This window comes from Rhinichthys klamathensis, unplaced genomic scaffold, assembly GCF_029890125.1.
Source record: "Rhinichthys klamathensis goyatoka isolate OS25496 unplaced genomic scaffold, OSU_Roscu_1.1 h1tg000121l_1, whole genome shotgun sequence".
In the NCBI taxonomy this organism is placed as follows: Eukaryota; Metazoa; Chordata; class Actinopteri; order Cypriniformes; family Leuciscidae; genus Rhinichthys; species Rhinichthys klamathensis.
The window spans coordinates 5,816,911-5,835,773 of record NW_026606658.1 but is presented as its reverse complement, the minus strand read 5'-3'; the positions used below and the strand labels follow the sequence as shown (position 1 = coordinate 5,835,773).

Genomic DNA, 18,863 nt, shown 5'->3' with positions numbered 1-18,863 from the left:
TAATATGAGACAATGAAATGTAATATTAAAGTGGTTTTTTTCTGGCTTTGGACTTTGGGAAGACAATACAAGAAATAAAGAAGGGGGAATGTGATGCATTTTGATGTTACACTCTTTTACTGTCATATATTTTATTAGCCTAATATCATATTTACATGTGTATCTGTGCATACTGTTGTAAATGTGGTTGATAAGTTTTTTTTAAAATGTTTTGACTTTAAAAGTTGAATTTTCAGCAGCCATTACTTCTGTCTTCAGTGTCACATGATCCTTCAAAAATCATTTTAATATGCTGATCAATGTTGAAAACAGTTGTTGTGCTTAAAATGTATATATATATGTGTGTGAGTGTGTATGTGTGTGTGTGTATATATATATATATATATATTTTTTTTAATTATTATTATTATGATTTATGTGTGTGTATAGTACAGGGTCGTTGAATGCTTGATTGGTAAGGTGTGCAATTATTTTCAGGGAAAAGTATTTTCACGGCTAAAGTAGTTCCAGGCAGGTCTTGACCGCATTACAGTTCCATATCACTTCGCGTAGTTGACTGTAATAGCGGAAAATAGGACAATTCATAACAAAAAAAAAACATGCAGCCCCATGCGCTTGATCTGCAATTTTCGATGTCTAACTTCACAAACAATGGAAACATGCAGTTTAATTTTAATAAATAAAGCATATAGCCTAGTCCTATCTATAATCAAATGAAAATTGAACTGAATATAAATAAATTGATAGTCCTGCTGCACGGGTTTTCGTAATTGTTGCAGATAATATAACAAATAAATAATTATTGATAGGCCTACTTGTTAAAAGGGCTTTGTTTCATTTATTAGTCTAGTCTACTGTCAATAATAGAAAAAAAAGAATGAACGAATTAATTAAATAATAATATTGACGCACTGTCTCATTATTGCAACATCTCTCTCTCTCTCTTCAATGAAAGGTTCGATTTTTGCCAATTTTTTGAATGAAAGATCAAAAGGATAAACGATGCAGATTTATTTTTTACAGCAATTTTTGATCATATTTACCAGGGGTGCCATTACTTCTGACCACAACTGTGTGTAGGCCTATATATATATATAATATAGATGTGTGTGTGTGTGTGTGTATACTGGCTCCAAACTACTGAAAAGTGTATGTGCACAAATAGTTATCTACAAGTTTCATCCACACAAATTGACTACCTAATATTTTTATATTAATTTGTAATTTTATGGGTTTAACAATGCATACTCCCAGTTAAGAATCGTTAGCTGAATAAATCAAAGACAAAAAAAAAATGCACAACATTTTAATTTTAGCCATTTATTTTGACATCATAAAACAAAAGAACATTTTTCCAATGTAAGAAAAATAACTGTGATTTAATCAAGTGCACTTCAACAAAGTGTCTGTAGAAGCTGTACACCTTGCTTTGTGAAGTGAAGACATGAATCAAAAAAATATATATAATCCATCTTCAGGATAAGGCTTTAAGGTGGGATGTTTAGACAGCCTGTGTCATGTGAATGCATTCAATTGACCTCCATTTCAAGCATCCTGTAAATCCTTTCCCGATTAAAAACAAAACCAGAATTCTGTCATTTAGCCACATCAAGCAACTCCCTAACTCAAAATGTTAAACATAATTTGAGAGTGTGAACATTTGTGCCAAACCCTTCTGCCAAATTTGCAGCTGCTGAGGTTTCCATGTCCTTTACAACAAACAAGTGGTCAATCATTTACAATATCACATTACAGCAACAACACAAAGCATACAGGAGTAAAAGACGGCACATAGACGATATAGAGTTACGTTTAGTCAGCGGCGTGCACACATGAATGCAAATGTGCTTGTACGCGTGGACAAAACAAATTTCGCCGCAAAAATACACAGACAATACTTCGTACCGATGGCTAAAAATGCACGTGCATCAAAAATGCATCACTTATGCATGTCGACATGTTAATCTAGACACCTTAGACCGTTTGTGTTCAGTCTTAGGTAGTGTTCCTTCAGTGTTATAGAAATAAAACGTAAAAAATATTAAATAAAAAACAATCACATACTGAGAATGGGACATAAATACAAAATGACCAAGCAGCATTGTGATTCATTGTTATATACTATTGACATCATCAAGCCATGTAGTGGTACATTTTCATTTAATCTTCCCTGTATAATTACACTGTTTACAATTTCTATACATTGTGTAACATACAATCGGATACATATGAATAAAAGGCAATACATAGCAGGACAGTTTGTGCAAACCACACGGGTTATCAACAGCAGATGGCAGTGTTTCTCCTTCCACAGATCCATTCAGAAAAGGGCGTGTTCTTCATCTGAAGCCAACAGCGCCAGCAAACACATATTTTCGTTGAAATTTCCAAATATGCTTATTCAAAATGCGTCATTGTTGCTTTTTGAGGTTAAAAGTTGCTGCTAAAAACTCAGGCAGATTTTGTTTGCCATTGGCACAGACCATCCTCATTGGTTCACGTTTTTTATGACGGCACACAGGGTTCCGCAGCTACAGTTGGTTAGGTTGTATAAAGCCTAGGTCTCCAGATTATAATAAAGGAATGTTTATAGTTTGAATGCTTTCATACATATAGGTATTTGTCCATTTTAAATATTCTTAGACAAAAACCGAAGGATAAAATGACAATGGGTTAGATAAGTAGTTCGTATGAATTCTGTGAGGTAGCCTGCAATAATGTTATAGCTGTGAAAACAGACTTTGATCCTCTAATACAACAAAAATGATTTTTGTTTTTTTTTAAAGAAAATAATATTGCAAAACACACCACTCTCCATCACAGTGAAAAGAAAAACAGGATAATATGGAAGCTTTTAGCAAACAATAATGTGTATGAAGCAAAATTGTGTCTTATGGGTAAATGTGAAATGGCATTCATGGTGTTTTAAAGTAAAGTGAATGTTGACAACAATATATTAGATATTTCTATTGTTAATAGATACTGGTCATACACAAATATTATGGACAGGTCATATACATTCATATATGTCAACATCTAAATATGTATATACAAGTTTAGGCTATATATCTGGAATATAGAAATATAAAAAAGAGGCATAAGTAGTGCTTTGTGTTATAATCTAGCCTACGATTTGTACTATTATTTCCCCTCAGTAATAAATATGCAGAGGCCCAGGGGCTATTAATACTGTATTAGATTGATCAAATTTGACAATCGAAATTAGATTAATTGAAAAAGCTACATGTTCAAAACTGGCGCATGCACTTATTCCAAATGAAGTGATGTTGGTTCTCTTCAAAGGGGTCATATCATGAGAAATCTCATTTGGGGGGGGGGGATCTAAACTTTCTCCCCAGTCCAAAAACACCCTTTACTAAAGCCAAGATACAAAAATGTCTCATTCTGAAATGTTTTAAATTTAAGATGCCAATACTTTAACATTTACACATCAACATGGCCCAACCAGTCCCAGAAAAGCTATATGGACAAAGTATGATAGATACTGTTATTTCTAAACACTAGAATAATCATAATAATGATAAGAGAAATGTTCTGTGTTGTTGTTGTCTGATGTATTTCAGTCTGATCTGAAAACGGCACATTTCAATGTGGACCATTGAGTGAACCTGCTGCAAAGATGCTGTTATTGAAGGACAACCATCGGTAACTCATCAATCTAACTAGTTTCATATGCAAAGAGGATGCTTACATAGAAGTCTTAAAGGCACAGCAGCAAAAACGGCCTGTTTAATTGGATTAACGTTATAAGTGGACCTCGGGGGAAATTATTAAATGATAAAAATATGTATGATATGACCCCTTTAAAACCTGAAACAAGCCAGGAATGCAGCAAACTGAGTGAATTCCAGTGCTAAAGCGATGCTGTTTAAAAGACAAAGCTCGGCCCGAAGTAAACCTATCTAATTCAACAGCTACCTTTAAATATCTACGCTCCACATGCTTTGCACTCCTTCCTCTGATCTTTGAACTAGCAGTATAAAGGCGCACAAAGCCTCTGGGGTAACAAACCTTGTGTAAGGGCACATCATTAGGCAGTTGGCATGGCAGAGGCTCTCCACCTATCGGACGTGTCTCTCTGGTCAAGGCTGACTGTGATCTTGTGGTGGACAAAATGTGGCATGAGACTTGGCAGTGAGAGACAGTGATTCCAGAGTAAAGAGATCTAATGGGGCTGATTCATTATCACTGCTGCATAGAACCGGGTTGAACCTGTTTGTAGCGTCTGTTGAAGCCGAGCTTCAACATACGGTTGGCTTGTTGATTGTATGCTACCATTTGTGGAATGTTAATTTATCTCATGTTAAAAGAGTGAATGGGTTGTGTGCTGGTACACAACAGTTTTGTCCTCCTGTTTAGTCCTGATTTAAAATGCTGGAAAGCCATCAAAAATCTGGCCATAGTTCTGTAAATGAGTTAAAAGGTGTATTTTCGTGCTTTTTTATACCTAAATATCATATTCCTCCACATACAAATAGGAATGGGTTAAACAATCGCAGTATTTCTGGCAAGTCGGAGCCCATAGGATGATTGTGCTCTACTTTACAGATGATGATTGGGCTAATCTGCTCCAAAATTTGAACTTGTGAGATATACAAATAGTTGGCAATTGGAATGCTTTAGGTGTACCTGGTGAAACACAGACACTGATTATCATGGGAAATATGCAAAAGCAAAACAGTTGTGATGACATATAAAATGCTACCCTTGCTCCTTCTACAGCCTTAATTATTCAGTAAATTTCCCTTTACCAGCCAGCTGGAAGCAGGAGTAATTATTCAGGATACTGACAACACCTCAGGTGACCGTGTATGTGAGAGTGTGTGTGTGTGTGTGTGTGTTTGAATACACTTTGTATACCTCCATGCATATGCTCTGGATGTATGAATACATTCGGTTAATATACTTGGAAAGGAAATATTGTGCACACTAGTTTGACTGTGTGCACCTGCATTTGTGAGTATATGTGGGGGTAGAGCACATTCTATCATTTGGTCTTCAACTTGCCCTCCTTCGCCAGCTTTTCGTTGAGTTGGCATAGCTGGCACAGGAATCCATCATTCGGGCCGATCTCTCTCTTGTGTCTTACTGTAGCTGTGGCAACTCGTACATCCATATTGTGACGGAGCATGAGGTAAGCGATGACGATGGTGGGCGAACGGCTGTAGCCCTCCCGGCAGTGAACATACACCTTTCCTAGAAGAGAAATAATTGAAAAAACGATTTAAAAAGGCAGTGTTTGGAGCGCTACCCATGATCTCATCCTTTGAGGATACAAATGTGGCTTCTGCCGCAACATCCGTTTTATATACTACTTTGTGAACCTTCTCAAGTCAAGTCAACCGTCAGACCAATTTCCATCTAAACATGCAAACACACACGTACACATCCATTATTGACCTGCCCACTCTCCAGGAGGAATTCACCTTGGCAGCCCTAGCTGTGCTTATTTGGCAGATACAGCAGAGGATCTGAAACCTGATGCCTCCTCCACCAGCAGCCCTACTTACTTATGTTCTCCTGTGAGTCTTTGTGCTGTTTATGTGTCAAGGAGATAGTCTTCATTGATTCCTAAATCTCTGCTCCCTGTAGATCAAGAGCTACATATTTTCAAAATCGACGAGCCAGTTGGTAAATTTAAACAAAACATTAAGGATGTCCTGTATACAGTATGCACAGTGCATGTTCACATAGGACACTTTCTTGGGCTGGTTGCAAAAGCTGGTACAAATCTTCATGCTCGGATGGACAGTATAAATAACATTTAATACTGACAGTATAAAATAATATTTCATTTCAAATCCATTCACAGCCAGCGATATTTCTCTAAATAAGTTGTGAAGTGGGTTTTTTTTGTGTGTGTATTTTTTTCTGATGTGTTCTTATTTAAAACACATGCTGTTAACCAAACCACTGTCAAATCATTTAAATTAAGTGTAATATAATATAAGAATGAAAACAATATTATCTAACATAACCACAGTGAATAACTGTATAAGGCAAATTAAGTTGTATGCGCATGCCTTAAAAAAAGCATAAATCTGTATTCAGATTTCAGAATGAGCACTTTGACATTTGCAGTATATGTAGCTCACTCACAATTGTAATAATCAGGGAAAATTCATGACATTAATAAAAAAAATCATTAATATGCTAAGGGAATTGGCATTGTAAAAATGTAGAAGTAGACTTACAGATATAAAAACGCTTGTTTGGTAATGTTTACTCATTGAAATCAGATGTCATGAGAAATTCAGTTCTTTATTATTAGTAGTATATTTAAGATTGTAACCATGGCCTCTATACTTTTGATAGTAATGTGTTATTATAATATTGCGTTACTCCCTTTAAGAAGGAACTAATTCCTTTTTATGGAAAGTAATATGTTATAATACTTTTGCATTGGTTTTTCTCACCTGGGCTAGGCATGCTTGTTTGTTTTTTTAATATTTTATTTTATGTTTTATTTGTATAGGGACAGATACAATAAACATAGATAAAAGTGTGACAGCCATCCAATGCGTGTATCATTGTACAGTAGCTAAAGCTAATTTGCAACACTTGTCCCTAGAATAACAAAAAAAAGAGTTCTATTTTTGGCAAATGTAAAGGCACCATAAGTGAAATGAATTGGCCTCAGTGAGAAGGAAATGGAAATTCATGCCTAAACAGTAGAGGGCGCAGCTCAAACCTTTCAGTTGTAGATTACCATTCTGGATTGCAGAAGAATAGGACACAGGAGAAGAAAGTTCAACACTCTTAGGCCCTTTCCCAAATGGCACACTTCATATGCACTTTCAGTCTTGTGGACTTACAATCGCTGCCGCATGCGCGCGTCCATTAATTCCATGAGACCGTAGGGTGTCCCATTTGTCATTTTAGGTTTCAAAAGGGTGCTCGCGAGCGCCCCCTTGGCGGTCGATATGCGCCCTTGATGCACGCTTTTGTCGAGTCTGAACTGAAGCGAGCTCCGCAGCAGACTTCCACCCGACAGTCAAAGCGGCGTTACATCACAAAAGTGCGGACTCGTAGTAAGACGGTCGGCCGCGACTGTTTAGGGTGCCATTTGGGATAGGGCCTTACTTCAGCAATAAAAAAAAAAAGATTTTTAAAAAATTAAAAAAACACAAATGTGATGTTTATCCAAAGTCATTTTGCATAATATTGCCATATAGGATTGAATTGCATCATCAAAGGACAGCAGCAAAGACATAGGTTAATAAAGTTAGGTTAAATACATAGTATATTTGTGTTAATAAGCATTTAATTATTGCAGGTTTGCATAATATTCTTGAGTTTGCATTTCACCGTTTCTATTTAATTTAAAGAATACTGAATCGGTTTTTGTGCAAGTGAGATGAGTAAAGGCATGCTCACATTTAGTCTAGAATTACAATAACCATCATATTTGCACAGCGCACACAACGCCTCTGCACCTTACTCCCGATTTCTCTCAACATGGGACGAGGAGAGCTGTCAATCAATAAATGGAAAACAAAGTGACTTGCGTATCTTATTTGAAAAAGTAACTCAGATATTTCGTTCTAAATTTAAAAGTAATGCATTACTTTACTAGTTACTTGAAAAAAGTAACTGATTACGTAACTCACGTTACTCCCAATACTGACCATAGCAACGGGCTTTTTAACAATTTAACTAAAACATTTAACTATTTTAAATTTGACACACTATTATACTGTCATTCACATAAAATGCATTTTTGCATTTCATTCTGCTGCTTTGACGGACTATTGCGCTCACGTCTTTTCCTGCATCTCGCATAACACGGTTTTCTAAAAACAGCCCTCAAGTTAAAAAAGTAACTTTTAACAAACGTATTTCTAAACCTTGCGGTTTTTTCTCATTCCACTGCACTGCATGTCACATTTTTAAACGCAAACATTTTTTTGGTGTGAATGACATTACCATCTAAACTATACTCCTCTCAATTCTACTTACGCAAAGTCATGATGTCATGTTGGAAACTGCTCAAGATAATTCATAATTTTAGGCTCACTGTAGTGTTTATGGGTAAGGCAAAAATAAAGGTTTATTTTTTTTATGTACTCACGTAATGGAATCCTGCTAAATAGAATCCTCCGCAGTGCACCTTTAAAGCACCTACACTTAAAACAAGAATGGATCTAAGACTAGTCGACAAATCGGCCATCGTGACCCACCCCAATGCAGAGCATATTTTTAAAACAGATTCAGTGTGACTCAGAGGCAGCGGGAGCACTCAGACCTTTATCCCTCCCACTGCTCATTGTCATTCAGCCTGCAAATTCACCAGATGACATCAAGCCCACTTTAAGTATGGCTGTCGCAAATGTCACAGCTGAGCTCAACCGGGCTGCGAAATGGCAGCATATATTCTAGAGGTTTTGTTTCAGCTTAAGCTCTCAGTGAAAAGATTAGTGTCCTCCCTCGACCCAGGCTTGGCGTCTGATTTACTGCTTACTGGGTTCCTGCTGCCAAGATGACTTGCAATTAAGATGCTTTATAATTGCTCCTCTGTGTTAGAGATGGCATAAAATCCATGCCATAAAAGATGGGTTTAAATGCACCAATTAAAACGACTGGTGTGAGATATCTAGGGATAAAATGTGTGTATAGGGACTACCAGATCCACTATGCGATACATTATCCATGGATACATATAACATTTCAATAAATTGAAATACTGTATTCTTTCCTTTCATTTTTTACATCCTGACAAAGCATTAAAAAAGACAGTGATACATACAAGAATGCTGGCATAAGGGAAAAGGGTTGGTGTAAAAATAAGTAACTTGCCTTGTTAGAGAAAGGTCAAGTTATAAATGCCACAGCATAGTCGTGCATGTAATTTTTCTCCGCAAAGACATCGCTGGCTTAGTACTTCATGAATTATCAAGAATCTGTCATTTTAAAAGGGATAGTTCGCCCAAAGATGAAAATTCTGTCATTACTCACCCTCGTGTCGTTCCGAACCCGTAAGACTTTTGTTCATCTTCAGAACACAAGTGAAGATATTTTTAAAGAAATCTGAGAGCTTTCTGTCCCTCCATAGACAGCTACACAACTACCACTTTGACGGTTTGTTCTTGCGCGTCAAGCCGGTTCGGTTGAGCTGCTGTTTATGTTCGCTGATCAATGTTTATATGTTAATAAAAGCCTAAATTAAATATGTTAATCATATAAAGCGATCGAGTCACTTGAGAAAATCTAGACTAAACCGCTCAATTCATATGGATTAGTTTAACGATCTGTATGAACTTTTTGAAGCATCATAGTAGTTGCGTACCTGCCAATGGAGGGACAGAAAGCTCTCAGATTTCATCAAAAAGATTTCCATTTGTGTTCCGAAGATGAACGAAAGTCTTGCGGGTTTGGAACAACATGAGGGTGAGGAATTAATGACAGAATTTTAATTTTTAATTGAACTATCCCTTTAAATGGACTGTACAAGATTTCTATAATATCTTGGGATAGTCTTATTGGTGAATGGGAAATGCTTTCTTTATAATGAATTTATATAGGTCTAAAAAAGACCAAAAAAAGAGAAGAGGGACGAGCAACCAACCTTTTCCATGTGCCAGAGCCTTATCAATGAATTCTGCCGCTTCCTCAAAGAAGGCACTGATGTTGAACTGCTCAGTGTCATTGGCCTGTATGCCGTGGTACGTGATTCCAGTTCCTGTGTAGAACTCTGCATTGGTGTTCACATGCATAAAAGAGTTTCCCTCTGCGACATTCAGTATGTGTGTCACACCCGCACGCTGCAGACGCATCACATTCTGTGCCACAAACCTGGGGAGCAGAAGCAGAGCACGTGTGAGACTCACCTGGAACACACAAACCAATTTTGTAATGGTTTATGGTAGTGTTGTAGTTGAAACCAGCTTTTTTGAGTCAAGACCAAGACCAGAAGTGTGTTGAGACTGAGTCAATGAAACCAAGACCATGAAATATGACCACGTTCATTTTCAATGAAGCCCTGTTCACACTAACCTACAGCAACAAATAGATGAGGACGTATTTCAGAATAAAAAGTAAGAACACGAAACAAGAACGGCAAATCTTAACGGTAGTGATGTTCATAAACATTACTAGGTCAACCAGAACTAAGAGAGCCAACTAATGACCAACAAGTCCAGCGACAGAGTGGCGAACGAGGCTCGAAAGTTGGCCATCACAGCAACATTAGTGACAGCAACCTTTGGTGATGTAGTGCGGCTGAGTTCAGCGATATGACAATGTTTTTTGTTTTGTTTTTAATTATGCAAATGAGCCGTGCTCAAAATTCAACATCTACCAATAGGAGTGAAGACACTGTTCAATACAATTTGTCTCTGCCGAGTGACAAGTTATAAAAATTCATGGGAAACCATGTCATAGAAATTGTATTTGCATTCATTTCTGGCAGCAAGAAAACTTTGTCTTTGACAAAAATAAAATTAAAATAAAGTCCCATACCCGTTTATTATAATATACATGCTCAATTGATGTCGTCTGCCTCCTTAAATGCTCAAGCTCTTTAAAGCAGGATAGATTCTGATTCACTTATCAGGAAATAAAAATTGTTCTGAATGTGATTACAATTGTTGTGGTGTAAACTCTGCTACTATTTTAAATTGATAAAGATTTTTAAAACTATATCATTTAGTTATAATCCTTTGTGTGAACAGGCCTTAACATCTTATTTTTACCAGCACTATCTCAATCTCTAAAGGTAGGCCTAGATTAAAATTTAATGACATTTTTTCGTGTTCTTTTCTTTCACTGCTGAATCATTCATTCTTGATAAACTGTTACGTAACCCCTTATGTTACGTACATGTTTACGCATTAGCGATATACAATGGCAATCTGCACGTTCTCAGTTTGTAGTTCCAAAAAACCCAAGACCCTGCCAACCCCACCCCAAAGCCTCAACTACGGAACGGTCTGCTGTGTCTAGTTTAAGATTGATTGGAGTGAACTGTGGAGCCGCTTTTAGTTGGCAGAGATGTAAGCCGATGTCAGAGGGCCCCTGGAGACAGCAGTGTTCTAAACCAGAACAGACACACCAAGGAAATCTTGGCTGCCGCCCGGAGGCATACAAAGAGCCATAGGCGTCCAGCGTAGTGCCCAAAAATAGGACTTTAAGTCCACAGAGAGAGAAAACAAGAGATGAGAAGAGAGCGGAGCAGAATGCTCTGCAATGTAGTGACATTGTCTGTATTTTGCTTTAGCACCTGGAACTCTTTCATCTTTGTCTGCTAAAAGTCCAGCCTCTTTATGTCTCTCGTCCACTCCTCAGCGCCATCCCTCAATGCATTACAATGCAGAAGATGAATGACTGCACATATGGGTAATGGAGAATATATATAGTATATATTACCTAATACAATTAAAATACTTACCTAAAATTATACATGACACTGTATTTACACAGTATTTAATAAATAAAAAAAAGACTAAACTAAATAAAGATAAAATTTGCAGCCCTTTTGGTTTATAAGTGGAGGATGTAGCGGCCCATCAGTCTCTGTTTCTGCCAGCAGCGGAGTCTCTTCAGTGGTGATGAAGTGATGGACTCTGGCTCTGATGCGCCGCCCAACGCCCATAATTCAAACTCTCCTCTAACCAGTGAGTCTGTCTATATGGAGCCTTTGCAGATTGTGGTCATATTTCTCCCTATGTGTGTGTGTGTGTGTGTGTGTGTGTGTGTGTGTGTGTGTGTGTGTGTGTGTGTGTGTGTGTGGATGAGAGAGAGAAAAAAACAGAGAGAGAAAGTGTTTGCTTTGCATCTTGTTCACCTGTCCTGCACTCTGTTCACTGCAGTCCCTTCACATGCATTATTAATGTAAGTCTTACAAAGATTGGTGTGCAATGAAAAAAGTGCCCCATTGCCCCATACTGCTCCATGGTGGAGGTTAGTTTTAACATGAACTGATACAAAAATGTTAGTAGTGACAATGACGCACAAATGCTGAAAATATTATCAATAAGCAGCACAAGCAAACATTTAGGATTTATATATAATCATAATGACTTTATATTACAAAACAGTATCATTTAGGTCATATCCTACAGTCATAATAACACTAACTGAATAATAACCCCAAAGATTTGGCAAACTCTTATATCTGCACTCAGTTGCACTCTTATAGCTGCACTCAATCTGAACAAACAACAACAGTGCAGTCCATGCTGTACACAATGTGGACATTCTATGGAAGTAAAATAATGACAAATGTTTTTGAAACAAAAAAGCGTGTTGAATTGCACTACTTGAAAAAATATGCATTGCATTAACCCTGCTTGCATTTTAATGCATTGTATTTTTAGGGCTTGCATTTTTATGGGCTGAAATTCAACATGGTTGTATTTTTAAGCAGTGAATATTTCAATTCAAAACATTTCAGACACGTTTTCATTATTAAAAATTCAATAATACATATTCACCTTTCAGATTTCACTTCCAAAATATTAATTCGGTTTAAAAATACAACCTATAATATTCGACAGGCCTGCAATTTTCGGTCCATTTTATTTCACTTTACAAATTCGCTTCCACAAATTCAGTGGTTCAAATTCAACAGGAAATTCAACATTTGACATCCGGGAACGGCAGGAATATCAGTAGATTGCCGATTGATAATCTCCATAGCTGTTAGTCGACCTCAACAGCAGGGGGTGCAAGCAAGGGGGTTATCCACCAGCCGGAAACTGAAGTCTCCCCAGGGGCCGCCATTGGCAAACAAGCCTTCACCTGCTGTTAGCATTCCATTGACTCCCATTCATTTGGGCGTCACTTTGACAGCGAATAACTTTACATCTGAGGCGTTTAAAGACGTTTCGTAACGTTTTATCTGTACATCAGCTTCAGGGAATAACATTATAATCTCATTCACGGTAGAGAAAGCTGCTTACATCTGCAAAACTAACTGTGAAGACTTAAATGTAAAAACAGCTTTTGTGTCTTTATCAGCTTTTCCATATATAAACTGGTCCTGATAATCATCACAAATACTTACCACTTGCACCATTTCTGTAAATCTGTTTTCATGAATGACTCTCTCAGCCGTTGCTCAATAGTTTTCTTAGTCAACACGCGCTTGCACCCCCTGCTGTTGAGGTCGACTAACAGCTATGGAGATTATCAATCGGCAATCTACTGATATTCCTGCCGTTCCCGGATGTCAAATGTTGAATTTTCTGTCGAATTTGAACCACTGAATTTGTGGAAGCGAATTTGTAAAGCGAAATAAAATGGACCAAAAATTGCAGGCCAGTCGAATATTATAGGTTGTATTTTTAAACAGAATGAATATTTTGGAAGTGCAATCTGAAAGGTGATTATGGATTATTGAATTTTTAATAATGAAAACGTGTGTGAAATGTTTTGAATTGAAATATTCATATCTTAAATATACAACCATGTTACATTTCAGTGCATTAAACTGCAAGCAGGGTTAATGCAATGCATATTTTTTCAAGTAGTGCAATTCAACAAGCTTTTTGGTTTAAAAACATTTGTCATTATTTTACTTCCATAACATTCAATCTTATCTAGATGGGTAATTATTATGCATGGGATCATCAAATTTCAAACATTATCATTTTGTAATATATTAGTCCTATATACAACATTGTAAATCACTGAGCACTATAATACAAGTGCAAAATGTACTTTTTGTGCATACCGTGCATATTGTGTAAAAAAAAAACAGCAGAATTTGTTGTGCAGTGTACTCGTCTATAAAGTGTATTCTTTTAATTCTATCATATGTGTTTTGTTTATATTGTAGACTATATATCTAAGTATGTATGCATCTATTTATCAGTCATATAAGAATTGAATATAAATAAATCTGGAAGCTACAGACAGGGCGGATGCAGACATTAGCAGTTCAGTGAGACTGTTTTGTCAATATCTACAAATGACCATATGTAAATTCCAGCTGCTTGTAGGAGCACAGACTAAGCCAGGCACATCAGACCGTTGTTTTATGCTCAAATTGATTTGTTGTTACAGAGATAATGAGCTTGTTCTATAGTTATCCAATACAATGATGTTTATGTGAGCTGATTTATTAAACAAATAAGTGATACTGAGGAAGTTACTCATAAAACATAACACAGTCTATGTCCAAGATGTGTGTTGTTTACAGTCTTGAAATGGCAAAAATATCAGTTGCCATAACTGCCTCAGTTTCATTATAGAAATAAACATTATACTCAATAATAAACCTTTTTTAATTATTATTATTTGAAATCTGCTCAGAATATTTGAAAACCTAACAGCATTCTGGAGCTAATACAAGGGGAGATATAACACCTCTGTTAATCTGCCAATTAGGCACAATCATTCGCAAATGCTAATAATCACAAAATGGTCAAATGCTGGACAATTTATGTACCTGGCTAGTATATTGGTATAATTCAAATGATATAATGTTAAATAATTTACTAAATTGTTATTCATTTACTATTACATTAAATATTTCTTATTTCTTGTCATTCATATTAGTAACAAACTACCTGTAGGAACAAATATTTTTGAGAACTAATCCGACTGATGTCATGATGTCTGATTTCGTCTTATGATTTCTTTGATCTGCCTCAAGTTTTTGCAAACCACCTCTGAGCAGTTCTCCTTTAGTGAGTGCAGTGAAGGGATGCAAGTCTTTGAATCGACAGCAAACTGATTCTAGTTTAAAATTCTCTGAAGTAATTCAAAAGCTATTTGATTCGGTGCACTCAACATGCATTCGATTCAAACTTTTTAATTAATCTATACAGTTATTAAAAAAAGGGGGAAAAAAGAGTGTACTTTAGACTGTTTACTGCACCAAAATCAATTTATAAGGAAAAGCAATGTGTCCGTGCACGTTACTTTAAAAATGTATTCCAGGAACAAATAAATAACTAAAAATTTTGTTAATGTTAATTGTTAAAGAACCTAATGCACATTTTAAAGTCGGCATGAAAAAGAAGTTGCAATAGCCTTTTCTACCTATAGACTTCATTTTGTCCATTGGGAATTGATTGAATGATGGTTTGCTATTGCTGTGATCTCATGAGAGGGACAGGTTGTCCAGCCCTCACGCCATGTTGCGTAAACACATTATCAGAGAAGAAGAAATGTTGCTGCAAGTGGGAGGGGGGTTATTTTGTACAGAGCCCTGCAGTGGCATAGGTTTGATTTTGAAATTGGTGGGGACGGGGACATCAATATTTAATATATTTAAAGTTTTTATCGAAAATATTGCTAGGGATATATCAGTGTCACTGGATATTGGTAGGGACACGTCCCTAGCGTCCCTACTAAATTCTACGCCCCTGGACAGCCCTGCATATCATATCACATGCGGACAAAAATATATTGTTCCCACAAATTAACTGTAAATTTAAAACGAATTCATTCACTCGTTTTAGTTAAATCATGGGTCACGAATTAAGAATTCATTCCCACGATTTATTAATTCGTTCCTTCGTTTTAGTAAATCAAGGCCACGTTGAAATAATTTGTTCCCTCATTTAGATCTAACTAAAACAAGGTAACGAATTAGTACAACTTGGCCACGATTTAGTAAATTGAGGGAGCGAATTATGATATATGCGCATGATTTAAACCGGGTGCACACTGTACAATTTAAAATAGTCCTTTATGACATGCCACACTGTGGGATCTCAGACGTCATTAATGTCAGACTGTACGGCAGTCAAGACGCATAAAAAATGGATGCACGCAAGTCTCTCCGGTGTTTTACATCAGCAATCCGTGACACGTTCGGTAACAAAAACAATCTCTAGCGTTAACTTTGTCATGGCTTTTCTTGAAAAGAAAAATGCATAGCAAGTGATGGTTTGTTGTTGTCTCACCAATTGCATCATCAGGTTTTGCGATCTTATTGGTTTTAGATATGACGGTTGTCGTAGAAAAAGTGACACAGAGCCTCAAATTTCTGACAGAATTTTTGTCGGCAGTGGTCATTATTCGACTGTCTGCGAAAATGTCAAACTAGCGATCAAAGACTTCAGATTTTGGACCAGGATCAGAGGAATCTTTTAGGATTCTCGAAATATGTCTCAGACGGCCAAATCGTGACCAAAATCCTACAGTGTGAACCCGGCTTTACTTAAAACGAGAGAACAAATTAGTAAAAATGTGCGTATTAGTAAGTCGTGGCCTCGTGGGAAGAAATGGTTAATTTGTGGCCAGATATAGGCTACTTGTTGTTTTTTCCCGCATGTCATGTGATAAAAAAAAATGTAATTGTCAATTTTGATTTCATGGTAACTTTAACACCTGAATATAAGTTAACTACAATCTGGCTACCTTTATAGACTTTTGGGTTATCTTGGGTTCTCAAGTCTCACGCATTGGCCGTGAGACACACGCAATTCAACCAGTTCACACGCTCACACGCCACACCATGTATTTCTCACGCTGAAAAGGCAATGCCTACCAAGTTGTCCTGCAAGCTTTATATAACGTTGTATACGAGGCGCAGGCACACAAAGTGAAGTTTCCTGCCGCCAGCGCGTCCGTATCTCGGCCAGATTGCGTTCGTTACTAGGCAACATAGATGCGCGAACCACACGGAAGTTGACGGAACATTCTCGGCCATCGCGCGAACGTACGCACACACATTCTCGGCCACCGTACGTTCGTTACTAGGTAACCAACAATATCGCGCGAACACACGTCGTTATGGAGAAGGTAAGTTGGAAGAAAGCTCGTCTAACATTTTTAGGCTAGAACATTTAATATATAGCCAATCGTATACATTATTATTGATGCAGTCAAAAACTCTACAACTACTTTGCAACCAAGCCAGAAGCTTTTGCTAAGGGAAATGTTAGTGGGTATGGGAAGGAATGAAGTTTATTGAAGAATTGAATTTTATTTTAAATTATATATTATACTGTATTAATAGTCTTTCTAGTTACATTAAGGCTACATGTATTAAGGCAAAGTGCTCTGGGTAATATTTTATATCCTGTCAAAACATACATTATAATCATTGCCATTGCATTTGTATTTTTCAAAGATGTCAGGGAAAAATGCAAAAAGATTTGTTTTTCCAAACTGTTTGGAGCAATTTGTTATATTTTAGTAATTTTGAAATATAACATTAAAGAGTATATTTGATGTGATGAATTGCTCTGTCATTTATCAGATTTACCAATTATTATAATTTTAATTTGTGCTGGTTAATTATGAACAATGGGTAAAATTGGGGGGCGGGGCTCCACTGGGGCTCCTCCCCTTGGGCTCCTCCCCTAACCGCATGTGATCTCACTCCAAGCTTTTGATAAAACTTGAGAACCCACTTTAAAACCAAAAATAGTGGCGACAGTGTAGCTACGTGTCACGGATTTCGAGTCCAAAATCCCAATTATACAAAATTTCATAAAAGTTTATTTTCTTTAGCACATGATTCAAAGTCATCTTCCAAGATCGATGCAGTTGAATCGGCAGGAATTTAAATCTGTGAGTCGAGAAAACGAATGACTCAAATCCCTCGTTTTCTCTTTGTATGACAGAGGAAATATGCACTTAATATGCATTAGTAGCTAATAATTTAATAGAAAGAAACACGTGACTGATGTAAGACTGAAGCGATTTTGTAACCAGTGATCTCAGAGATAGCAAGATGTTACCGATAGAGGACAGTCGTGGAGAAAAGCAGCTTCCCATGCAGTCTGACTCAAACTGACTCGCTATGTAAACGTTATCAAAAATCTCCAGTGGCTTCGTGATTGTTCTCATAGGTGGAGAGGTGACACACTCCATTCGCTGGTTTGGTTGTTTCGCACCTAGACAATGTAAAAGATTCGGCTAGTATTCACTGGGAGGTTTTATTTATTGATCCAGCTACAGATCAATTGCCAGTGCCACCTCACGACGAATCAACACATTTGACCAAGAGCTGAAAGCAGATACCTGTCAGTGTTTTCCTGCTATCAGAAGCATACAAGTCTGCATGAGATCGTTTGAACTTACGCATTGCCGATGTAAATCCTGGGAAAGACCTCGTTGAAATGTTGTGCTGGGAGGCTATAAAAACCGCTGCCGTTGGACAGCAGCTTGTTGAGTTGTTGTACAGTCGCCTCGGTGTCTGGTACGGTGACTTCCAGTGGTACCTTCGCGGGGCTGAGATGCTTCTTCATGCTTCTGTCCTCCTCCAAAAGCAAAAAAAAAATTAAAATTAAAAAAGAAAGAAAGAAACAACAAGTGTCTAGTGATGAAGATGTGCCCGCTTTCGAGAACCCAGCATTTTATTTCCCTCCCCTCTCGGTGTTATTTGCGAGCTTTCTGAACGCTTTCGCAGGCAGACAGACACACCCGGACTCGCCCACCGGCGGTCTGATGTGATGCTCCGGTGATGAGGTCGGTAACAGAACTGGCGGAAGATGGCGACAACGCCCCGATACACGAGTCAATGAGAGCGGCGTTAAAGGGGACTCTACTCCCTCATCGAATCCATCCATATTTCAGACAGGTTAGACAGCATTTTGCACATGCATGTCACCTGTTGTGCGTAAAACAATGTCCTTAAAGCTCATTCTCTACACGTAATCCGTTTAGTGTCTCCCATTGATCTAGTAACACTGAGCATCGACCCCTCCCTTCATGTGAGGCTAGATTTATGTGTTAATTGATGTTGTGACAGCCAGGCTTAGTAAAAGTAATTAAGATTATTTATTTATTTCTCTCTCTCTCCTTTATTAACCAAACAAGTGGCTTTTAACCCACATATTTTAACTTAATGTCTGCTTTATTAGGTCAAATTTGACAGACCCTGAATTCAATTAGAGCTCCAATAAGGATAATGTGTTTTTATCTGGACAAAATGTGTATTA

At 37.3% G+C, this 18,863-nt stretch overlaps 1 protein-coding gene across 1 annotated transcript; it reads right to left on the bottom strand.

Moving 5' to 3' along the window:
• Positions 1-3,346: 3,346 nt before the first annotated feature.
• Positions 3,347-18,532, bottom strand: dusp3a (dual specificity phosphatase 3a). The gene is made up of 3 exons (XM_056255705.1): positions 18,004-18,532; positions 9,587-9,813; positions 3,347-5,217 (listed from the first exon to the last, which is right to left on the bottom strand). Exons 1-3 carry the CDS (start codon positions 18,168-18,170, stop codon positions 5,009-5,011), a joined length of 603 nt encoding a protein of 200 aa, XP_056111680.1. The 5' UTR covers positions 18,171-18,532; the 3' UTR covers positions 3,347-5,008.
• Between the last annotated feature and the right edge of the window lie 331 nt (positions 18,533-18,863).